At 34.5% G+C, this 26,501-nt stretch overlaps 1 protein-coding gene across 8 annotated transcripts in view; it reads right to left on the bottom strand.

The window, feature by feature from the left end:
- The window catches only part of SHOC2 (SHOC2 leucine rich repeat scaffold protein), a 112,771-nt gene that overhangs the window by 17,522 nt on the left and 68,748 nt on the right, over window positions 1-26,501 (bottom strand). For 7 of the 8 annotated variants that reach the window (XM_089898162.1, XM_022568790.2, XM_089898163.1 and 4 more), the window contains one exon: window positions 13,047-13,184. The exons of the other annotated variant lie outside the window; for it this stretch is intronic. In XM_089898162.1, the coding sequence (XP_089754288.1) occupies window positions 13,047-13,184 (138 nt within the window). The remainder of the gene's footprint in view (window positions 1-13,046; window positions 13,185-26,501) is intronic. 8 annotated transcript variants of the gene reach the window in all.

The raw sequence follows: 26,501 nt of genomic DNA, 5'->3' as shown, positions 1-26,501 counted from the left end.
GAGCACAGGCTCCGGACGCGCAAGCCCAGCGGCCATGGCTCACGGGCCCAGCCACTCCGTGGCATGTGGGATCCTCCTGGACCGGGGCACGAACCCGCGTCCCCTGCATCGGCAGGCGGACTTTCAACCACTGCGCCACCAGGGAAGCCTGACCAGTGGTCTTTGATGTTACTAGTATAATTGTTTTGGGGTGCCACAAACTGCACCCATTTAAGACGGTGAACTTAAATTGATAAATGCTGTGTGTATTCTGTCTGCTCCACTTACCAGCTGCTTCCCTGTCTCTCTCCCTCTCCCCTAAGATACAACAATATTGAAATTTGGCCAATAATAACCCTACAGTGACCTCTAACCAAGTGAAAGTTAGAGTCGCATGTCTTTCACTTTAAATAAAAAGCTAGAAATGATTAAGCTTAGTGAGAAAGGCATGTGGACAGCTAGGTTGAAAGCTAGGCCTCTTGCGCCAGTCAGCCAAGTTGCGAATGCAAAGGAAAAGTTCTTGAAGGAGATTAAAAGAGCTACTGTAGTGAACACGTGAATGATAGAAAAGGAAAACAGCCTTATTGCTGAGGTAAAGAATGTTTTAGTGGTCCAGATAGAAGATCAAACCAGCCACTACATTCCCTTAAGCCAAAGCCTAATTCAGAGCAAGGCCCTAACTCTGTTCAATTCTATGAAGGCTGAGAGAGGTGATAAAGCTGCAGAAGAAAAGTTAGAAGCTAACTGAGGTTGGTTCATGAGGTTTAAGAAAAGAGATGGCTCTCCATACATAAAAGTACATGGTGGGCTTCCCTGGTGGCGCAGTGGTTGAGGGTCCGCCTGCCGATGCAGGGGACGGAGGTTCGTGCCCCGGTCCGGGAAGATCCCACGCGCCACGGAGCGGCTGGGCCCATAAGCCATTGCCGCTGAGCCTGCGCATCTGGAGCCTGTGCTCCGCAACGGGAGAGGCCTCAACAGTGACAGACCCACATACTGCAAAAAAAAAAAAAAAAAAAAAAAGTACAAGGTGAACCAGCAAGTGCTAATGTAGAAGTTGTAGCAAGTCATCCAGAAGATGCAGCTAAGATAACTAATGAAGGCGGCTACATTAAACAAGGTTTTCAATGTAGACAAAACAGCCTTATACTGAAGATGCCATTTAGAACTTTCACAGCTGTAGAGGAGAAGTCAATGCTTGGCTTCAAAGCTTCAGACAGGCTGACTCTCTAGACTTCTAGAATTAGAAGTGGAGCCTGAAGATGTGACTGAATTGCTGCAATCTTATGATAAGGCTTTTAACAGATGAGGCACTGCTTCTTATAGATGAACAAAGAAAGTGGTTTCTGGAGGTGGAACCTACTCTACTGGTAAAGATGCTGTGAAGACTGTTGAAATGACAACAAAGTATTTAGAATATTACATAAGCTTTCATTGATAAAGCAGCGGCAGGGGTTTGAGAGAACTGACTCCAATTCTGAAAGAAGCTCTATTGTGGGTAAAATGGTATTACATACCATTACATGCTGCATGAAAGGAAAAGTCAGTCAATGCAGCAAACTTTATGTGGTTTGATTTAAGAAACTGCCACATCCACCCAAGTTTCAGCAGCCACCACCCTGATCAGTCAGCAGCCATGAGGACCAAGGCAAGACCCTTAAGGCTCAGATTATGGTTAGTACTTTTTATCAATAAACTATTTTAAATTAAGATTTGTACATTTTTTAGACATAATGCTATTGCACACTTAATAGACTACAGTACTGTATGAACATAACTTTTATATACACTGGGAAACAAAAAATTTGTGTGATGCTTTATTGTGATATTCGCTTTGTTGTGCTGGTCTGAGATGGAATCTGTAATGTCTCCAAGGTATGCCTGTATAGAAGTGGATGCCTGTGTCACACTTAACTTTTTGGAGATAAATATTTTTATGCCTTTCAACTTTCAGCAACTTTCTGATGTTTGTCCATTTCTTTCTTTTTGCTTTGACCATTTTTCAAAAAGTTGTTGTACGAATAATTTTCTTTCTTAGATATGTCTCACATTACTCCAATATTTACAGAAAATATATATTCGCCTATAGAATAAGTTAAGCCTTAAAACCTAGGAGGGCAGTCACCATGCCTCATATTCCTTATCCTGTTATACTCATTTGCATCCTTCCCTTTTGCTGAAGAAAACAGTGATCAAGATTCTAAGAAATGACTAAATGGAGCTAATTTTTACCCTTTACATTTTCAAGAGCTAGTATTGCTATCAAAAATACTCTGGGGAGGGCTTCCCTGGTGGCGCAGTGGTTGAGAGTCTGCCTGCCGATGCAGGGGATGCGGGTTCGTGCCCCGGTCCGGGAAGATCCCACATGCAGTGGAGCAGCTGGTCCCGTGAGCCATGGCCGCTGAGCCTGCGCGTCCGGAGCCTGTGCCCCACAATGGGAGAGGCCACAACAGTGAGAGGCCCACGTACAGCAAAAAAAAAAAAAAAAAAAAATACTCTGGGGACTTCCCTGGTGGTCCAGTGGTTAAGACTCTGTGCTCCCAGTGCAGGGGGTCCATGTTCAATCCCTGGCCAGGGAACTAGATCCTGCATGCCACAACTAAAGATCCCACATGCCCCAACTAAAGATCCCACATGCCCCAACGAAGACAGGGTGCAGCCAAATAAATATTTTTAAAAAATACTATGATAATTCTATACCGTAAGTCTAGCCAACTATAATGTGAAAAAAACCTTAGCAACCATTTCACTTCCTGCAATTAGAACTATTACAGAGGTATGCTATGCTCATTTATATTACTTTCTTATAACAGTGCTTGGAAACTGGGCCGAGAGTTTGCTATTTATGATTAATTAAGATTCCAACAGGCAGAAAACTGAATTTAAAAGCAACAATAAAAACTACCACTTAGCAAAGACAAGTTAAATTTGCCTTTAAATTGTTTTCTAAATTAACTAAGGATGCTTCACTAGGATCTTTCTGATGACACTCCAGTGAGATGTGTCAATTTTGGAAGGGGAGAAAAAACAAACAAGCAGAGGGCTGGGTCACTTTTCAAAGCTCCAGAGAATTTAGAGATCAGAAATAAGGGCAAGAATAATATTTACTATTGTTGTCACTGCACTGTGACATTGAATTTGATACAAATGTTACTTAGAAGTTGGGATGGCAAAAAATAATCTGCTTTATGATGAAGTATGTTAATTATAGTCATATTTCTAATAGCAAAAATTGGGGACAACCTATATGTTCAAGAATAGATGAATAATTATTTAAATTGAAGGCACCACAGTGTAATAGAAAAAACAAAGGATATTATATTATCTATGTGACCCTGGGCAAGTTATTTAACAAGAGTCTATCTCCTCACTCATAAAGCGGGGATAATGCTACCTATCCGACAGGGTCACTCTAAGGGATTAAATACAATGTGTGTAAGATACTTAGCACAATGACTGATACCTAACAGATCTTCAAAACATGATTTTATTCTATGGTATTTCTATATTCTGTTACAGTCTGTACCTATTAAAATTATGTTACAAAAATCTTTAAGATGTGAAAGACTAAGTTATGATATTAAATGAAAAAAGCCAGATAACAAAATCACATGCTTTTTATTACCTCAACATTGTAAAAAACACATGCATGCAAAAAGAGTGGGGAAAAACACATCAAAACTAACAGTTAGGGCTTCCCTGGTGGCGCAGTGGTTGAGAGTCCGCCTGCCGATGCAGGGGACACGGGTTCGTGCCCCGGTCCGGGAAGATCCCACATGCCGCAGAGCGGCTACGCCCGTGAGCCATAGCCGCTGAGCCTGCGCGTCCGGAGCCTGTGCTCCACAACGGGAGAGGCCACAGCAGTGAGAGGCCCACGTACCGCAAAGAAAAAAAAAAACAACAACCAAAAAAACCCTAACAGTTATCTCTGCATGATAGAATTATGGAAGATTAAATTTTTTTCTGTCAACTTGTCTATAATTTCCCTAATTTTCTATAATTTTGTAATTTTAAAACACCCTTTTGATAAAGAAAAAGTCTATAATTCTAAAGTCATTTTACTTTTAAAAACTGTGATATCTTTATACCAGCCTTTTATTCAATGAATATTTTACATTTTGGAGAAGTTTTATATTAATGTAGACCAAGATGTTTGGACATTTTACACTGTGAGGCTCGTTTTCTCCATACAGTGAGGATATGAGCTAAGTTGTGGAAAAACAGAGCACGGTAGTTTGAAGTTTTAGATAGCCATTCTGATAAAAAAAGACAAGAGATAAGAAAGATACCCAAGAAGTAGCAGTAAGAGCCATCTGAGAGTACTCAGCACGGACTTTAGCATAAGATATGCAAAGTGAATTAATGGCAGAGCTAGAATCAAACTCAGTTGGCTCCTTATCAAGTAATCATTTTTTGTGAATTTCATCGACTCTGCTCCAGTGAGCTTGTTTCCTCCTGACACAGAAGGATGATATGTTCATTCTTGCCTCCACGCTGTTTGACTGTCCTTGTTGTGCTCATGGAATGCATTTCTATTCCATACTGAGTCCAGCATATTTGTTCATGAAGCTTTCTCTGGCCATTCTATGAAGACCTTATTGATCTCCCTATAAACTGGACTCATGGCCACACATTGTTTTCATCATACGTTAGCATTTACTTATATTTGGTCTTATGTTGTTAGTTGTTTCATGGATTAGTTACCTCCCCCAAAAGACTGAAAATCCTTTAAGTAAGGGAGGTTGCTATGTACTTCTGTCTCCACACAGAATTCAGTGCTAAGCACACAGCAGGCATTCATTCATACTTTCTTAATAATTACAGAAGCTAAAATATTTCACTTTGTCCTCCTTTCCATTAGGAACAAGATGCAAAAACTTAAAATTATATGAAAGGTTCATAAAAAGATTTTTTCTTTGACCCATTCTCATCTTATAAAATAGCCTGTCTATGAAACACAGATGTTAACTGGACATGGTTTTAAAATACATATCAGATTTCTCTGGTCTGAGTGCAAATTAGTTCTTCTACAAACATCTGCAATAATTTTTTCTGAGACACCCAATGTCTACGCAGCCCATTTTTAAATATCAGAGAACGAACTAATCATTTCCAACTCTTTGCACTCCTCCCATCCCACCAAATCATTTTTTAATTACAAAATATATACATGCAACTTACTCTCTCCCCCAGAGAACGATGGTTTGTAGTCTAATATGTACCTATTGAGATCTTTCTGTAAGCATTTACTTACACATATACAAATACAGGATTTTTTTTAATGTTTCCGTGTTTATTTTTACATAAATGGGATCATTTTACGTACTTTTCCCCCTATATTACAGGTCACAGAAATATTTTCTGGTGAGTAAATTCAGATATACTTCATTTTATTTAACCATTGTATTCTACGATGTGCACCATTATCTAAACATTCCCCAATTGACAGCATTTGTTTCTAATTTTTAAAAAGGAATTCTATAATGGACATTCTAATACATATCTGTGCGTACATGTGAAAATATTTCTGATGTATCAAAAGATACAGATTTTTTTTTTTTTTTTTGCGGTACGCGGGCCTCTCACTGTTGTGGCCTCTCCCGTTGCGGAACACAGGCTCCGAATGCGCAGGCTCGGTGGCCATGGCTCACGGGCCCAGCCGCTCCGCGGCATGTGGGATTCTCCCAGACCAGGGCACGAACCCGCGTCCCTTGCATCGGCAGGTGAACTCTCAACCACTGCGCCACCAGGGGAGCCCCGATATAGATATTTTAAATCTTGATAAGACAGTGCCACTAGGCTATATCGATTTCATTCCCACCAAAATTGAAGGACAGCGGCCATTTACTCATATCCTTTCAAAATGGGGAGGGAGGGAAGGTATCAATATTTTATCCCTTGTCTATCCCGTGCCCACGGCCACTATAGCTACAAGGCTGGTAAAGGTGGAAATTTTCTTGCAAGCAGTGATAATGTCTGACTACAAAGAATGTCAAAATCTTCTGATAAAATTTTAATTTGCTATACAAAGTTGAAGATAAAAGAGGCTCAATCTTAAAAAAGAACTGGAAGTAAAGAAGCTCATCCCTTTCTCTCCTTCATACCACTGCTTTTCCTATGAAAGAAAGTTGTTCCATTGTAATAAAATGGCAGAAGCATTTACCAAAGGGTCTATGAAATCTGCCAGAAGAGGAAAGGGCTTATTAATAGCAGAAAGTCCCCATAATTTTGCTCCACCAACTGACATGCCTCAATAATTGTTTACAGTAGAAAAGTAGGTGAATACAATATTTTAACCAATTTTTATTCTCAGTGAAACCCAAAAACTTTCTCTGGTAACAAAGATTAGTATGGTAACCAAATTCTAAATGCTTATCAACTCACAAACCCAGTAAATAGAACCACATTCCTGAAATTTCTCTTCCAAGAGCAAAATAAGCTTCTCAGTTTTAAAGTCAGAATAGGTTTCTAGAAGTTAAAAATTACAAAATGGGGAATTCCCTGGTGGTCCAGTGGTTAGGACTTGGTGCTTCCACTGCAGGGGGCACAGGTTTGATCCCTGGTCAGGGAACTAAGATCCCTCATGCCGTGCGGCACAGCCAAAAACACTAAAAAATAAAATAAAAATTTTAATTAAAAAATAAAAATTATAAAATGAAAACGAAGTAGTGAAAATGCCACGTGAAAATGCCACATGAAATTACCTAGTACCAAAACTAGTGGTTATTTAAACAAAAATGATACCTCCTACTTTCCTAAACATTTTTTTTCTTTTCTCCTTTTTTTTTGGGGGGGAGGGTGGTGTAGAAGAGCATGAACTTTAAAAATTGTAACCTATGAGAATATGCTATTCTGATGAAGAAACTAACATTTGCAAAGCACTTGTCACTTTCTTGAGAGCATGGCATGTTCAAGGAGTCATCCACATTTTGTCAAAGTCCGTTACTCCCAGCAAAACAAAAGAGGTGAAAAAAAGTAAGGAAAAAATATCAACGCTTTCTTATGCCAGAAGAAAACTTGACATGAGAAGTCTGGCATTTACTGTGATTCACCCCCTGCAGTGGTTTCAACTCTAACCTCTTTTAATAAGTGGTTTTAACCACAAACTAAACTGCAACCTAGAAATCAAGCCATAGCTTGCTTTAATATTGATCCATTGTGACTAAGAAATAAAATCAACGTTGCTGAGCTTCTGTGTATAAATGTAGGCTGATCACTGCCAATCACTGGCATTCAGTTGTGCTTAACTTTGACTGTAAGTTGCTCTGTGTTCTGCTCTGACAGCTTGCTTTCTTATGCTGTCAGATTTTTAAAATATGGAAACATCAAATGGCTATGAGTTAAAATTAGATGCTTTCAATTTCAGCAAATATAATCAGCATTTTTAGGTTAATTTAGTCTTTTGAGTAAGACTCTACCTCAAATAGTCTTTATCTTATTTTAACAAAGTAGCAAAAAATCAGTATAAAAGGCACACAAGTTATAACGATGAAATAATGTCAAAGGTACAATTTTTTCCAGAAACATTAAACTGAGAAACTGAAAATAAACTGAAAAGTTATACAAAAATTCTTAAAAGTTAAAAACTCAAAAGAATGCCACCATTAAAAAAAAACAAACAAGTTGTTATATGTAAGCAGCACTGTAATTACCTAAAATTGAATCACTAAAACTCTGCTTGTTGATATAACCATAATTACTGTAACATTTCTTCAGAGACCACTGCAACAAAAAGACCTCTGTGAATTGTTCTGTGCTCCAGCCTTGAAGGCAAGGACTTGTTGCTTATTTCTCTCATTCTGAAAAGAAATAGAAAATAAAATATTTTTTCCTACTTCAGACCCTCCTCTCCCTGATTTCATAAAACCACCTGAGACCTCAGAAGGCTTCAAGATATCAGGTTCATAGCTTGAAACAAAATGACTTCTATGATGAATCTTAACATTTTCTTTAGTTTATAGCTGATTCTTGAATTAGAAAATATTCACATGAAAAGAATATACTTTATACTCTTCAACAGGGCAGATTAATGGTTAAATCAGAGAAACTCTAAATATGTTTTTAAGCGCTCTTTCACTTAACGGCAACCAGCTGCCCCTCTCCCCATTTCCTTCTGCCTCTTCTTCACATCCTGAGTTGTCAGTGATCCTGGCACTGCTCAGCCTGGAAGTAAATGGCAGTGCGTGCTGCCAAAGAATGGTAACTACTCTAGGAGTATTTGTGTTAAATAAAGAGAGGGTTTAAAATATCTGGGTCTACTTACAAGAAAAAGAAAAGGCAAAGAATTAAAGTGATTTTTGGAAAAGTGATTTTAAGGCGATAGAAGATTTGATTTTTCAATTGTGAGTTTAGGGCTAGTTTCTTTAGACCAGGGAAAAGAGCAGGGCAACTTCTGTGGGACTAGCATCAACTCTGCAGGATAGGTGTTATTTTTTGTTGTTGTTTTTCATTTTAAGTTATACTTTTCAAGAAGCAGACCAGAAAAGAGAAGAAAAGTATCAGGAGAACTATATTCTAAAAGTCTGCCACTGACGGTTTGGGGTGAATTGCTCTTCTCCAGTAGATGAGAGGGAGGATCTCAAAGGTCAATTATGACTGCTGAGATTTGTAACAGACCAAGACCCAAATGTTCTGATTTCTCACCAAATCTCAACCTTCCGCTATACAATCAAAATATGGGGAATGAGAGGGCTGGAGAAAGGCAAAAGAATTATTTTAATAAACATGGTATATGATAAATGACTACAATATTATAAAAACTTTCAATAAACAATACTTATTCACTTTGCTACTACTTGGAATAACAGCTGTATTAGTTTGCTGACAACTATCAAAGCATATAAAAATAAATGAGATATTTAAATTTTTATTACTGTCAATGTTTCAGTTCTCACTGATTTACAATACATATTTGTAATCTGACCATGTAGAATGTGCTAGAAGTGAGGCACCTGTGTTATTCTGAGATAACATGTCAACTAGTAGAGATTAATAATGAAGTCAAATGTTTTCATATTAATAAACACACTTGAAATACAGAAGAATTACTTCTGATAGAAGAGAGAAAAGAAATGTAAAATTAAGAAAGCCAGGAGAAAGAAGGATACATGGAGAAGTTACCCTTTGTCAGAGGAAGTGAATCCATAGGACCCTAGTCTTACTAACTGGATGATTTTACCATCCTCCACTACCTATGCTATCTCTGTTTGCCAAGACTATTCATTTTAGTACTTTAATTGCATCCCTCTTTGATTGTTATTTAACAAGACAGGAAAACAGACACATGCATAAAATACTAAATAACAAAATATTGTTAGATAATTTGAGAGTAAGAACAGGGCTGATCGATGACCATGTCCTTTATAGAACTCTATATATCCATATGATCAGTTGAAAGAGTAGAGGAAATTATGTGTATATTTAGGAGAAAAGAGTTCTAAGCAGAGAAACTGAGAAGTACAAAGACCCTGAGGCTAGAACTTGGCTGATATGCTCAAGGAACAATAAAGTATATGCATCTATAATATCCTAAGAAATATACAATAATTATCCCTCAATGAGAGTGATAAGGACATAACTTTATAACATTTCAAGCATCTTTAATTTCAGTTCCCCTGTCTGATTTGCTAGAGTAAACAACCTTTACTTTTTTCTAAGACTGAGCAAGCCTTTAATTTTATAAGTTTCTTTTCTAAAGTGCTTTCATGTTTCATTCCACCGAAAAGTGATCATGTTAAAATGCATTATTCTTTCTTTCCTCCTTTACTATTAAAATTAGTTGGTTGTTCAAAATAAGCAAATTTAGACATATTTCAATGTAAGAACATACAACACAAAGTAAATATGTCAATATGTAATTTAAGAAAACTATACTGAAATAAAGATTAAACCTATATGTTGAACTGGCTCAAGAGTATCCTAGGGAAATGGGCCCTGGGATATAATACAGTTCTTGAACTTTAGAAATAAAGAACACTTTGGGTGGCGAGATATAATACAGTTCTTGAACTTTAGAAATAAAGAACACTTTGGGTGGCCAGGCACAAAGATTAAGTCACTTATAATGGAAAAAAAATTAGACTGGCCTCATACTTTATATTCAATTCCAGAAGACAACAGAGCTACCTCCTAGTTCTCCTAAAATGCTCAAGGAAAAGTAGTTGAACCCAGTGATTTTTACATCCATCAAACTGTTTTTTAAGTATAAAGGTTACAAACATACAAGAACTAGGGAACTACTGTTCATGAACCATTTCTGAGAAAACTACTACAAGACTGACTTCAGTCAACCAAGAAATGACTTGGGCAATTATGGCAACAGCATTGATGATGAACATTATGACTAAAATAAAAATACAGACTGGCATAACAAGACATAACATAAATGTTGCATGTCCTAATGATAAAGCTAATAAAAATTGGGAGGAAAAGAGACCAAAAAGGGCAAGTAGTAGAATTCACTGATTGCCTCATCTACATTACTCTACTCAACAAAAATAGAATACACATTCAATTGCACATGGAACACTTATCAAGATAGACCATACACTGAGCCATAAAATAAGTCTCAATACATTTAAATGATTCAAGTCACACAAAGTATGTTCTTGACCACAATGGAATTAACTTAGAAATCAATAATAGAAAAACCCTTGGAAAACTGTCAGATGTTGGGAACTAAATAACATACTTTTAAATAACACACAGATCACAGAAAACAAAAGGGTAAATTAGGAAGTATTTTGAACAAAACAAAAAAGAAAACACAAGATGTCAGCATTTGTGGGATGTTGTTAAAGCAGTATGTAAGGCAAAATTTATAGCACTAAATGCCTGTATGAGAAGAAAGGTCTCAAATCAATAATCTCAATCTTCCGCCATAAGAAACTAGAAAAAGAACAAATAAAACTCAAAGTAAGCAGATGAAAGGGAAGAAGAAAGGTCAAAGTGGAAATCAATGAAACAAAAACCAAGGAAAGAATAGAAAAAAATCAATACTTTGAGACAATCAATAAAACTGGTAAAATTGATAAACCTCTAACCAGACTGATTAGGGAAAAAAAAAAAAGAGAGAAGATATAAATTACCAATATCAGGAATGAGAGAAATGGCATTACCACAGATTCTATAGATATTGAAATAATAATGGAATATTATGAACAATTTTATGCCCATTAAATGTGACAACTTAAACGAAATGGACACATTCTTTGAAAGACACAAATGACCAAGTTTTCTCAAAAAGAAAGTGATAACCTAAATAGCCCTATGTCTATCAAAGAAATTGAAATTGTTTTCAAAAACATTCCAACAAAGAAAAATCCTGACCCAGGTGGCTTTACCAATTAATTTTATCAAATATTAAAGGAAGAAATATGTCAATTTTATACAAACTGTTGCAAAAATTGAAGAGAAGGGAGTACTTCCCAACTTATTATATATGGCCAGGATTACCCTGAAACTGAAACTAGACAAAAACAGGTTTTATAACATTATGTATGAATATATTGTTTGTTAAAATTAATTAAGTAAATCTAATTTTTAAAACTTCTACCAGAATGTATGTTTTTTCATTATTTCTTCTTGGTAAGCAATTTCAATCTTATTACCTGGGTTTTTGTCAAGTTCAGGGAAATATTAAATTATATTTTATAGCTTCTTCATTGTGTTACTCTATTCTCTTTCTAGAACCTCTAGTCCTGTCTCCCATGACTTTTTTTTCATTTATTTTGTATTTATTTTGTATTTTTCTGTCTGTTCTAGACTCTAGGGGACAAGAATCAGAAAGATATAGGTTCTAATGGCTAGCTATTATATCCTGAAGAAGTCTCAGATTACTCTTCTGTGAACAGGTGTCATCTAACCAAAGACAGTCTATTGTAACTTATTAAAAAATTCCATAACAATTGCTTCTGTTTCAAGTAGTGGTAGACTAGATAATTCAAGCAACCCTCCCATTGAAGAAAACTAAAAACACTTCTAAAACAAAAATCAGAAAGCTAACAAGATAATGACTAGTAACCAGGCTGGAAACCAGCTGGGAACCCAGAAACAAGCAAAACACTGGAGAAGATTTTGTCCCGAGAGTGCTTTCCTAGCTAGAAGATGCAGCTGAAAGGCTAAGGCATGTTTCCACCAAAAGTCAAAATCTAGAGCCTGCCAAGGGTGGGGAGTCTAGTAATCAGTATCAACTGGGACCCTACAGGGCTGCACCCTAGTACAAGGGGTAAACCGGAATTAAAACAACCCTCCAATTAGTCTGCCGCTTGTCTCTGAATCACTTGGGGGGACCAGAAAAATCACAAACCTTAGAACACAGATGGAATAAAGTGGTCACCCTAGGTACCTGAGAGAAGCAAACAAAAAAACAAAAATCCTTCTGGAGAAAGATAACATTATCATAGGCCTCAAATGATTTAGTAAGAGAACTTTGTAAATATTCATTACCAAAATTATATAAACTTAGTACAGAGTAATTTTTTTAATGTAAAAATTCCCTCTACTGTTTGTATAAATTTGGGGTCATTTAGAAAAAGAAACAAGAATATATAAATATGGAACACATCAGAGTAAGTGCAATCCAACTTTCTGTTCTTTGGCTATGCACTTTCAAAACACATTTTGCACTCTGAGACATCTTTAATCCCTCAATATTAAGATGAACAAACTTTAAAATATACTGGCCATGTTTTAAAAACTAAACAGCAATGATTTTATTTTTCAGTGTGGTCTATTTTAGCAAAGAAGGGACCGCACCCTATAAAAGAGCATGCAACATTCTGAAATAAGCAAAAACAGAAAATGCACCCATTCTGCAATTTAAGCAGATTTGTAGAACATATACATATTATTCAATATTCTATCTTCTTTACAATTTAATTGAGATCATTTCCTAAAATTTAGTTATTTTCTTTGCCTGGAAATGGAAATTAAAAAATGATTTTAAAATACTGTCTTTTATAAGTTTTACCACTTTGACAACACTGAATTTTAATTTTTTATTATCAAAATGGATTTTAATGTCCAAGTAGCTATAAATGATGAACAGTATCTTCTTTCTCCTCTCATACCTATAGTATCTGGGAGGTCTAGCAATTCATTGTGCTGCAAGTCAAGGTTGGTTATCTGTGTGCAGTTTCCAATCTCCTTTGGAAGGTGTTCAAGTTGATTGTGAGCTACATCCAGCGTAATGAGGTTACATAATTCACCTGTAAATTGACCAACATAAAAATTTAATAAGAATTTTTAAAGAATATATTAAATAATGAAAGAAAAAACATTTTCTATATCATAACTATACTTTTTCTGAAAAAGTAAAAGTCAAACACAAAATTTGAAGCTGTTATTTGAAAATGACATTTTGCAAATATTGAATTATGAAGCTAATATAAGGTTATATGTCAATTATACCTAAAGAAAAAAGGAAAATGACATCTGATAATGTTAAAATGTTGGTTGTAAATCATTACCAACCAATATTATATATTTTTTTAACTTAAGTAACCAATTTAACCAAATTTACATTTGTATATTCCATTACTTCAAAAAGAGCTTACTAATTTTTTAAACCAAATTCAACACAATAATATCAGATACATCTTGAGTTTAACTTGAGGGTCACCTTTACCTCAAAATATGTATGCTTTCAAATAAGCATATGTTCTGATGTTATATAAATATGTAAACTGAGATTTATAAATCAAAACTGCTTCTCAATTTAATAGTACTCCAAAAGGATAGAAAATAAGGTATTTTTCTCCTCATTCTGGTTGAAAGGACTGTATTTGGCAATTCAGATTATTCTTAGTGTTTTTCTGTCTTCAAAAACTTATTTATAAAAGTTATATTGGCTCTCTCATGATTTTCCTTTTTTTTTTGGCAGAGGTTGGAAATACTGAAAAAGGAAGATAAGCAAATGAAGTGCATAAAACTGAAAAATGTGTGTAGGGCATATTATTAAGCCACATATTACAAACATAAGCAACAAAAGAGAAAGTAAATTGGATTTCATCAAAATTTAAAACTTACGTGTATCAAAGGACACTATCAAGAGAATGAAAAGACAACCCACAGAATAGGAGGAAATATTTACAAATCACATATCTGCTAAGGGATTAATTATCCAGAATGTATAAAGAACTCCCATAATTCAACAACAAAAAAACAAACCACCCAATTTAAAAGTGGACAAAGAACTGGAACAGACATTCCTCCAAAGATACGCAAATGGCCAATAAACACATGAAAAGATGCTCAACATCACTAATCATTAAAAAATGCAAATCAATACGATGAGATACCACTTCATACCCATGAAGATGGCTACAATCAAAACAAGCAAAGAAAAAAACAAAGAAAACAAATAAACAAAACAAATGTTGGCAAGGATGTGGAGAAATTGGAATCCTTGTGCTTTACCTCCAGGAGGCCCACCCCAGGTTCTCAGGGTGAATATAAAAGTCCCTGCCTATTTTCACTTAGGCATATCATATTCAAAATTATATACAGATAATCAAAGACAAAGAGAAATTTCTGAAAGAAGATAGAGGGGGAAAAAAAACACCTTACCTATATAGGAATAAGGATAAGAACACATTGGACTTCTCTTCAGTAACCATGCAAGCAAGAAGAGAACGGAATGAAATATTTAAAGTGTTGAGAGAAAAAAAGAAATCACCAACCTAAAAGTCTATATCCAATGAAATTATCCTTCAAAGTAAAGAAGAAATAAAGACTTTCTCAGACAAACAGATATTGAGGGAATTTGTTGCCAGCAGACCTGTCTTGCAAGAAATATTAAAATAAGTTCTTCAGAAAGAAGGAAAATGATATAGGTCAGAAGCTCAGATCTACATAAAGAAAGGAAGAACTTTAGAGAAGTAATAAATAAAGACAAAATAAAATCTTTTATTTTCTTATTCTTAATCTAACAGATAACAGTTTGTTCGAAGTATTAACAGCAACAATATAGCAGGTGATTATAGATTAAGGATAAATGAAATGAATGACAGCAGTGTTACAAGGGACAGGAGGGAGGAACTGGGAATATTCTGTTATAAGGTACTCACACTACCCCTGAATGGTACAGTGTTATGTGAAGGTGGACTTACGTTAGCTGTAAATCCATATTGCAAACTCCAGGGCAATCACACACATACATACATACATACAAAAAAAAAATTAAAACAAGTATAAATGATATGTTAAGGAGAGAGAAAATGAAATAATACAAAATGCTCAATTAAACCCAGATAATGCAGAAAAATGGTGAAAGACAAAAAAAAAAAAAAAGAACAAGTTCAACTAATAGAAAACAGTTCCAAATACAGTTGATATTATAAAGCAACTATACTCCAATAAAAATTAATTTAAAAAAAGCCAACCAAATCAATAAACACTTTAAATGTGAATATGAATGCACCAAATAAAAGACAGAGACTATCAAAGTGGATTAAAAAACAAGACCCAACTAAATAGTACTGTCTTTGAAAAACCTACTTTACAGACACAGGTGGATTAAAAATAAAGGGATGGAGAAAGAAATACAATGCTAATGTTAATCAAAAGAAAGCTGAAGTAGCTACATAGATTTCAGACAAAGTCAACTTCAAAGCAAGGAAAATTATCAGAGATATAGAAAGCATTACATAATGATAAACAGAACATATCTCCAAGACATAATAGTCCTTAAGGTGTAAGCAGCTGCTCATCTCTTCCATATCTAGTATAGTGCTTAGTACACAGAACCATGTTCAACTGGAAGAATAAATGATGATAACTGGGGAAAATAAAACTTGGATTCTAATACTCTTCAGGCCAGAAGTAATAAATGTTTTTTGTATTTGCCGCAACTTTTCTAATAATACTTGAAGTTGTTTCAGTTCCCATGAAAGTAAATCCCACTACTTTAAAGGAATATGCACAAATTCAAAAGTGTATAGAGTCCCAGCAAGTAAATAAAGCAAGTCAGGAGGAGACTGTGGCTAACTTTAGCCTATTCGGAACAGATATGATTCAACTCAGGTCAATTATTGCTACACTACAGGACTTCTCAACCTCAATACTGAAATACTTTGGACCAGATAATTCTTTGCTGTAGGAGGCTGTCCTGTGCATAAGCAGCACCCCTGGCCTTTACCCATAAGATGCCAATAGCACCTCCCCACCAAGTCATGACAATCAAAACTATCTCTAGACATTGACAAATGTCTTTTTTTGTAACACTGCCAAAATTGCCCCTGGTTGAGAATCACAGCAATGTTGGGACGAGAAAGCTCAATATTGTCCAATTCTCATGCTTGTCAAAAGAAGCTGGAAATTTATATTTTCATATAAAATCTTCTAATGTTCAAATACTAACAACTAATTTTTAGGTTGAAACAGAACAAAACACTGTGTTTTCGAACGTATCTGTGGGCTTTTTTCAGTGTTCAGGATGTCAGTTTGACACCTCTGAACACAGAAGCAGATGAATTACCAATATCTTAGGACAGGAACTTACATATGACTATCTAATATTAAACTAAAAAATAAGTGTTTTTAAAAAGCAGGGAATATAATTAGCTAGACTCAAATTAAGTTAAATCCTAAATCCTTTTTTGATTTATATAAGTCACCATATAATAACTGAATTATTTTGAGTATATATTCTCTCCAGAAAATTATCCTCCAGCAATACAACACTCTGCAAAGTCAGAAAATCATGCTAACACTGATACATTAAGAAGAGTGTCATCTAATAACACTAATACTTCTTTCTCACAATCTAGTAATGACGAAAAGTTTTGAAAATGCTTAAAACTCAGGAAATGTGATTTAAGTTTTTAACAGCATCAGCACACAAAAGTAACATGATTTTTAAATTTTATTTTAGTCCATGAAATACAATAAACTCACAAGTAAATTATATATATTATTGAGTTAAATTTGAAACTTTAGATTTTCCCCAAAATCCATGTATACATTTTAAAGGACTCATGCAAAACATTTTCTCTTAGGAACTTTGAATTTTCTTCAGTCTAATGAAAAAGATCTAAAAAACTTCAGGGAAGTTTATAATTAATAAAAGATAGTTTCCAGGAAAATCTAAAATATTTTTGGAACTAATCCAAAATGTCCTATTAAATGCAATTAACAAAACATTTTTAGTGTGAGGAGAAAAAAAAAAGGAGTTTAAGATCTCTCTTATTTAGAGCAACACTCCTAACTGCCCAAGCTTTTCTTGTTCATATTCAAATAATCAAAACCATTTGAAAATTCTGAATATATGATAAATTCTGCACTAGACAATACTGTGCCAGGATAAGAGCTTGTGTTACAAATCACAAAAGACAGAATATTAAATATTTAAGGAGTTCATAAACTACTTTCACACTATTTATTATTTCTATACTCTGTCCAGTTAGTACTTTAAACATTTATTTTACTATATGATCCAAATATTATTAACAAAATATAAGTTCATCTCAGATGGTTCTAAAGGACAATAATCAAGGTTTTAACAGTGACTTGTCTCTGGCTGGGTTGAAGAGTGGTTTTTATTTTCTACTTTATATATTTGTATTTTGTGATTTTTCCTTGTTTTTACACATTTTTTAATCCAAAGAGAAAAAAAAAGGGAGATTCAAGAGGTAAATACTAGCAGTCTCTCCTACACTGTACATGGAAGAGCATTTTTTGACTCTTAAATAGAAGTTTCCTGTCTGTGGAGCAGATGTATCTTTTAGTGAAAATGAACACATCATGTTATCATATTGATGACACGAGCCATTAATACGATGCATCTTATGACTCATATTCCATATTTAGTAAGCAATCTTTTAAGTTTGACTTCCTACATAGATTTGCCTACAGAGAGAACACGGACTTCATTCACTGATCCATTCTACAAATACTTAAAGCACCTACCATGTACTAGGCACTATTCTAGGGACTGAAGATACAATAGGGAAAAAAGAGATAAAATTCCTGCCTTTGGGCTTCCCTGGTGGTGCAGTGGTTGAGAGTCCGCCTGCCGATGCAGGGGACATGGGTTCGTGCCCCGGTCCAGGAAGATCCCACATGCCGCAGAGCCGCTGGGCCCGTGAGCCATGGCCACTGAGCCTGCGCGTCCGGAGCCCGTGCTCCGCAACGGGAAAGGCCACAACAGTGAGAGGCCCGCGTACCGCAAACAAACAAACAAAACAAAAAAAAATTCCTGCCTTAATGGAACTTATATTTTAATATGGAAAAAATAAATAATATATAACCAAGGTGAGGACGTATAAAAGCTATAAACGAAAATAAAGCAGGATAAAAGAGTGTGATGGGGGGAAGGGGAGATTAGAGATATTGATAGTAAGTAGAAGGGGAAAGTAACCCCGATGGAGTAGCATTTGAGTATACACCTGAATAATGGGAGAAGAAAGAAACAATGGAAATATCTGGGGGAAGCTGAGTGAACAGCAAACACAAAGACTCTGAGGCAAGACAGTAGTTTGAAACACAACAGAAAGCCAGTGTGGCTGGAATAATGAGTAAGGAAGAAAGTGATAGGAGATGAAGCAGCCCGGAGTCAGGGTCTTGTGGGCTAAGGTAAGGACTTCAGCTTTGACTAAGGAGGTAGTGGTGAGGGTAGTAAGAGTAGTTTTTTTGTTTGTTTTTAGAGCAGTTTCAGGTCTACAGAAAAACTGCACATAAAGTACAGAGTTCCCACATACCCCACCTCTCCACAGTTTCCACTATTACTAACATCCTGCATTTGGTGCATTTGTTACAGTTGATGAACCAACATTTATACATTATTATTATTAACTAGAAGTCCATATTTTACATCGCCACCCACTCTTTGTGTTGTCCAGTTCTACAGGTTTTGATAAGTGCATAATATCATGTATCCATCATCACAGTATCATACAGAAGTTTCACTGCTCTAAAAATCCCCTGTGCTTCACTACTCATTGATCCATCTCTCTCCTGGGGCCCTTGGCAACCATCGATCTTTTATTTTGCCTTTTCCAGAATGTTGTATAGTTGGAATCATATAATATGCAGCTTTTCCAGATTGACTTCTTTCATTTAGCAATATGCATTTAAGGTTCCTCCATGTCTTTTTGTAGCTTGATAGTTCATTTCTTTTTTACCACTGAACAAATATTCCATTGTATGGGTGTACTAGTTTACTATTCACTCATTTATTGAAGGACATCTTGGTTACTTCCAATTTTTAACAATTATGAATAGGACAGCTAAAAACATTTTGTGTACAGTTTTTTGCATAGACATAAGTTTTCAACTCATCTGAGTAAATAGGAGCATGATTGATAGATTGTATGGTGAGACTACGTTTAGCTTTGGAAGAAACTGCCACTGTCTTCGTCTTCCAAAGTGTCTGTACCACTTTGCATTCCCACAGTAATGAATGAGAGTTTGCACCAGCATTTGGTATTGTTCAACCAAAAACAATAGAATGAATAAATAAAATCATGGTATATTCACACTATGAAATATTATGCAGTAATGAGAAGGAACATTCTCTAACTATATACACCAATATGATGAATAATGTGAAGGACAGCTCTTCCTTATAGAAGAATTTCAATTAATAAATGCAAAAGGAACAAGGGAAATTTTAAAAAATCATCATTAGAATATAGTAATAATTGTTTTGGGGAAGAACCACCAAGGAACTCTCAGTATTTGTTTTGCAACTTTTCTTTAACTCTAAAATTTGTCCAAAATGGAAAGCTTAAAAAAGATAAAGTTTAGGGCTTCCCTGGTGGCGCAGGGGTTGAGAGTCCGTCTGCCAATGCAGGGGACGCGGGTTCGTGCCCCGGTCCGGGAGGATCCCACATGCCGCGGAGCAGCTGAGCCTGTGAGCCATGGCCGCTGAGCCTGTGCTCCGCAATGGGAGAGGCCACAACAGTGAGAGGCCCGCGTGCCGCAAAAAAAAAAAAAAAAGATAAAGTTTAAAGTAAAAATGATGGCAATATATTATTATGGGATTTATGATATATGAATAACATAATATATATAACGTATATTGTCATATATTGTATGACAATAATGGCACAAAAAACAGGAGAAACAGAAGTGTTCTATTGTAAGGTTCTTAGGATACATGTAAAGTGGTATAATATTATATAAATGTAGACTGTATTGTTATGATATGTACTGTAAATATTAGAGCAGACACTTAAAAAAGGTATCAGAGATGTATAACTAATATGCAGCAGTTGAGATAAGTGGAATCTATAAAAGAAATCCAAAAGAAGGCATGAAATGAAGGGTAAAAGGAAAAGTAACAAATGGCACAAATAGAAAATAGCCAGCCAGCTGACAGATTTAAACCAATCATATTGATAACTATATTAAATGTAAGTGGTCTAAACCCTCCAATTAAGGCAAAAACTGTAACGATAAAACAACAGACCTAACCATATGATGTCTACAAGAAACAATTTTAAATACATATAAAGACACGAAAAGTAAAAAGACAGAAAAAGATATGGCTATATCAAATAAAATCAGAATTTAGAAAAAGAGATACTACCAGAAATATTACCATAAAGACAGATGGTTCATAATGATATAAACTGCCTCATCAGAAAAAAAAAAAAATCCTAAGTATATATACAACTAATAACAGAGTTTCAAAATGTAAGAAGCAAAAATAATAGCACTAGTGGGAGAAAGACAAATCTACTACTACAGTTGGGTATTTCAACACTCATTTCTTACTAACTGAAGAAAAAAGTAGACAGAAAGTCGATAAGGGTATACAAGAAATTAATAACATCATCAACTAATTTGACCTTGCTCCAAAAATAACAGCAAAATGCACCTTCTTTTCAACTGCATATAGAACATTTACCAAGACAGACTGTATTTTATAAATCAGTAACAAAAAATAGGGAATTCCCTGGCAGTCCCAGTGGTTAGGACTCCACACTTTCATTGCTGAGGGTTCAGGTTCGATCCCTGGTCAGGGAACTAGGATCCCACAAGCCGCATGGTGCAGCCAAAAAGTTAAAAAAGGGAAAAAAAAATATGAAAACATCTCTGAAATACTTGGAAATTGAACAATGCACTGTTAAATAATCCATGGATTAGAGAATAACAAGAGATATTTAGAAAATACTTTGAACTAAATAATAATGAAAACAGAACATATCAAAATGTATGTGCTGCTGCTAAAATAATACTTGGAGGTTTATAGCTATCAATGCCCTTACATAATGCAAAGAAGAAAGATACAAAATCAATCTAACAACTTAAGACAGAAGACAAAGGACATATTAAACATAAAGTAATAAGGAACTAGATAATTAAGAGCAGAAAACAAAAAAAAATGGAAGATAATTTAAAAAATAATAAAACCAAAAGCAGTTTTTTTGAAAGGACCAATAAAGCCAATATCAGGAATGAATGAAAGAGGGATGTGATAATATATATATTACAAACTTTAGAAGAATAAAGAACCATTATGAACTTTATGCCAAAAAATTCAACAGATCAAATAAAATAGACAAATGCTCTGATAGATTCAAACTATCAAAGTTCAACTGAGAAGAAACAGAAAACCCAAATAACTTCCTATTAATTTAGTCATTTAAAACCTTCCTACCAAGAAAACCCCAGTCCCAGATTACAAGACTGATAAATTCTTCTAAACATTTGAAGACATAATACTAGTTCTTCACAAACTCTTCCAGAACATAAGAGGAACACTTTCCAACTCATTCCACAATATGAAGCCAGCACTGCCCTGACAGAAAACCATTACAAAAAAAGAGAAGAAAAAAAAGAAATTACAGATCAATATCCATGATGAATATAAATGCAAAAAATCTTTAAACTTTAGTAAATTAAACCTAGAACATACAGAAAGGCCCTATTGAAACACATCTATTAACAGGCACTCAAATACTGGTAAATAAATAATTTAGGTTTCTTTCATAAGTTGTGGCCTTCCACATATTATCATTTGACTCACGTTAATAAGGACGCTTACATTTTTAAAGTAACTCTCGTTCCTGAGCTTATAGGGTTACTTTTCAAACATTCAGAGCTTAGCTCTATAAAAATAACATCAAATCTTACTAAAATACATTTGTAAAACTACATAATTAACAAGGGCTGGAAATACTTATTACACAAGCTTGAATAGATTTAGGGACTTAGGTCAGAATATACACTATTATATTTGCATAAATTTGTCTTGAAAGCTTAATTCTCCCTTTCATTGCAAAGAAAACTTTAGTAGTTCTTCTGAGCAAGTGCTTCTGTAACTAAGCAACATGGACAACAGTGTCTATATTCTTTGAATGGATAGCATGCTATCATTAGAGTACAATGATTGCCCTCCTCCCTACACCTTAGCAGTGTGGGAAGTCAAATGTATCCTCTGGTTCTATCAGATCCTTCTAAGATGGTTGAAGTGTTGTTTTTTTTTCTGTTCTCTTACATTCTCCTTTAGCAATAAGAGTAACTTTTCCAGGTTTCTGTTGTTTAGTGAAACACCTGACAATTTGATAACAATCAACTAAGTTAACAGTTCATTTCTAGGCCTCTAAGGTTTCTTACTGATTTCCAGTGAAAAGAAGTTATTTATTAACAACTATGAACTCCCTTTCCTGATTTCGTTTTCCTGCCAAACTAAGTTACTCATTAGCACTTGTACAAAACACTCAAATGAGATCATTAAATAATGTTACCTGGACCATGAAAGCAATTGCAGCACCTCTGGCAGTCCTAGAACTTCAAGAATTTTAGGAACTAAGGGTTACAATTTGGGTTAATATTAAAAATTGGGTAGTAGTATTTGGCTTCACTAAATTCACTTCAAGCCACATTTACTGAAAACCCACCATTTATTACCTGCAAAAATTCATAGAAAATTACATAATAGGGAATTAAATAAGATCTCTAAGGTCCTTCAACTTAAAAAAATTGCTGATTCTGTTCTTAGTATTTTTATATATATTGATTATACATACATACACATTTACTATATATTACTTGACATAAAATATAACTGCAGTACTACAGTATATATAGTAGAAAACTGTTTTCAATAAATGTTAATGAGTCATATGGGTTAAAAAATTGCTGTTTCTAATTTCTCATATATCTGAATGCTGTGAGAGTTTTTTTTTTAATGAGTAAAAATGATCTGGGTTCTCAAAAAGCATACATAACATAGTAGATCATTCTCCTAAGACAAATTTACAAAAAACTGTATACAATATAAATGATGTAGCATTTTATTGAACATACAATATAGGACAGATTTTTTTAAGATTCCCTCTAACTTAGCCGTTTTTATAAATAATAATAAATAGGAGGAAACTTTAAGGAGAAGCAATCTTAAACCAGCCTTTAATTCAATGAAGGAAAAGTTGTAGGAATATTAGTAAGAGACAAAGATGGAGTTTATTTCTGGTTTCAAAGAGTAATCATTTTCTTTCTAGAAAAACAAAATCATTTAAAACTTCACTAATCAGAGTTTCCTTAAGTAAAGTGATTAATTATTCAAACTGACAATCTGATGACCCTCACTCTAATCTATTCAGGCCCACCCAAAAAAATTTACAAAAGCATATCTCTAACATGAAACTCAAAGGAACCGGGCCAGTTGCGGGGCGGGGGCGGGGGGGCACGATGCAGGGAAGGATGGGGTAAGGGAGTGGTTATTTACTGTTTTCCCTCTGAAAACATGATTTCTTGAGTGCCTTGGTGTTCAGTGAAGAGTCTCTTTCAAGATTAAAAATGGTGAAAGGAGGTATGGGCAGGAAGAATGAAACACTAATCTAAAAAAGCAATGACTAAGGTTTCCATCTATCTTATTTAACACAAAAAGATAGGACATTTACTTTATTTGTCCATGACTTACCATACAAAAGGAAAAAAGTAAATCAATATTACCAAGTGAACAGTTTTCTTGGCTGCTCTCTAATGTATTATGTCTGGCTCTTCGTATGTCTTTCAGTATCCTTTTACTGCTTTCTGCCAGTATTCACCCACGTGAATATGCATCATTAGTATCAAATCACATGGCATTAATAAAGATACTATTAATGCTTAAACAGGTATTCAGATTTTAATATAATTTCCCTATGAAGGCAACAGCACAGCTGCTAAATTCCAAATACATTATTTAAACTAAATACTAGGCTATGTTTCACAAACTTCTAATTTCTCACATTCCTCAAATATACTGCTGAACACAAACTGGATGGCATGATTGAAAGTGGTATACTCATAAAAACAACAGAGAAGAATAAGCACTTAATATGCATAATATAAATCTAATATATATATATCTATAATAATGTGGATCTAATATGTACAAATGAAAGTTTAACAAAATGATAATTAGCATATATTTTGAATTGTAAATTCTCTTGTTATGAGTTTCAGCAGTAAGTCAAATTGCATTAAAGACGTATAACTTTTAGAAATGTCAAATTCCATTTTATTTGATCTGGGTGCATGAGTCTTATTTTATAAGCATTCTCAAAGGAGCTCAGGATTTTGGGGGTTTTTCTGTAATTAAAAAAGCAGTAAAGCAAGATCTGCATCACAGAAAATAACTATTTCTGTCTTTCCTTTATAATAAAAGATAGCCTTCAAGAGTTAAAAACAAATCAATAATAATCAGGAAACTATAAATAAAAAACATAATGAGATACCACTTCACACTCATGGAATGGCTATAATAAAAAAAGACAATCACAAGAATGTTGACGATATAGAGGAATTGGAACCCTCATACACTGCTAATGGGAAGGTAAAATGGTGTAGCCACTTAAGAAAATAGTCCAGTATTTCCTCAAAAGATTAAACATAGAGTTACCATGTGACTCAGTCAATCTACTTCTAGGTATACACCGAAGAGAAATGAAAACAAATGTCTACACAAAAACTTTTACACAAATGTTCATAGTAATTTTATTCATAATAGCCAGAAAGTGAAAACAACCCAAATGTTCAACAACTGATGAGTGGATAAACAAAATGTGGTATAATCATACAGTGGAATATCATTCAGCAATAAAAAGGAATGAGGTACTGATAGATGCTATGACCTGGATGAATTTTGAAAACATTATGCTAAGTGAAAGAAGCTAGCCACCAAAGACTACATATTTTATGATTCCATTTATATGAAATGTCCAGAATAGGTAAGTTTATAGAAAAAGAAAGTAGATTAGTGTTTGCCTAGGGCTAAGGAGTTGGGAGAAAACATGGGTGGGGTGGGGTAACTGCCAAACAGAACAGAGTTTCTTTTCTGGGGTGATGAAAATCTCCCATAATTGTTTGTGATAGTGAACAAGTCTGTGAACATGCTAAAACCCACTGAATTGTATACTTCGAATGCATTAATCATATGGTATGTGAATTATATCTCAATTAAGCTGTTAACATTGTCCCTTTTCAAAAAAAAAAAAAATCTACTGTAATAGCTTTCAACTGCAGCTACACTTGGAATAACCCAACTTACTCGTTAAAAGTACAGATCCCCTGGACCTGCCAGACCAGTAAATCATAATCTATGGGATGAGACCCACTCTTCTAGACTAGTGGGAGCGGTACAGTGAGACCTAGATTCAAACTCTGACTATGCCATCTTCTTAACTGTATGATCTTTAGTAAATTATCTAATCTCACTAAATTTTCAGTTCCTTTTTCAGTACAATGAGGTGAGAAGTACCTATTTCATTGGATTACTGTAAGAATTTAATGAGATATTAGATGTAAATTTACGTGTACAAAATAGTGTATGTTATATGACATACTTTGCTCAAACAACAGCTACTCTTATTATTACAATTATGTTATTTTTACTAGATCTTTATTTTCTTTTTCCCTATAAGGAAACAGATAACGCAGACTTCAGCAATGTTTCTCCCAAATCCATGCATGTAAGTTAAACCTTATAAATTCTAACTCCTTATAAGAAATATTGTTTTATTTTTTAAAGCAGTTTACTTTCTATCTGATGCCCTGCTCGGAATAAAATAAATGACATTTATGAAGTTACTATTTTTATAGAAATACAGAAATTACAAGAACACAAAACTTCAATGTCACAAATGGTGGGAGGACGCTCATTAAAAAACAAATCAATGGTTATTTTATAAATTACAAATTTAGGAATAAAGTTCCAAAGATTAGGCAGCCACAAAAATCAACCATTTAATTAAATATAATTTGCCAATTTTTAAAAATAAATTCACTTTTTAGTAAAAATGTTGTAACCATCTGCTCAAGAGCAAAGTGAAGTAAATTTAAAGTCCTATGAAATAATTTCCTGCTTAAGAAATGCATGTTCTTAATTCCCAGGTAATTTGACAACATCTTTTAAAGAAAAAAAAAAATCCTTAAAGAAAGACTTTCATATGAATGAAAGCCAACGTTTTAGAATGGAGTGTAACACATGCACAAAACAACAATAAGTACAAAGACTGGAAATAACATTTTATATCTCTACATAAAAATTCAGCATTTCTTTCCCCAACAGCTTATAATTCTATTCTACAATG

The sequence above is a fragment of the Delphinapterus leucas genome, chromosome 16, assembly GCF_059928025.1.
Source record: "Delphinapterus leucas isolate spDelLeu-1000000601 "Yukka" chromosome 16, BTC_Dleu_Yukka2, whole genome shotgun sequence".
Taxonomy (NCBI): domain Eukaryota; kingdom Metazoa; phylum Chordata; class Mammalia; order Artiodactyla; family Monodontidae; genus Delphinapterus; species Delphinapterus leucas.
The sequence above is the reverse complement of the archived record's forward strand: the minus strand, read 5'-3'. Positions and strand labels throughout refer to the sequence as shown.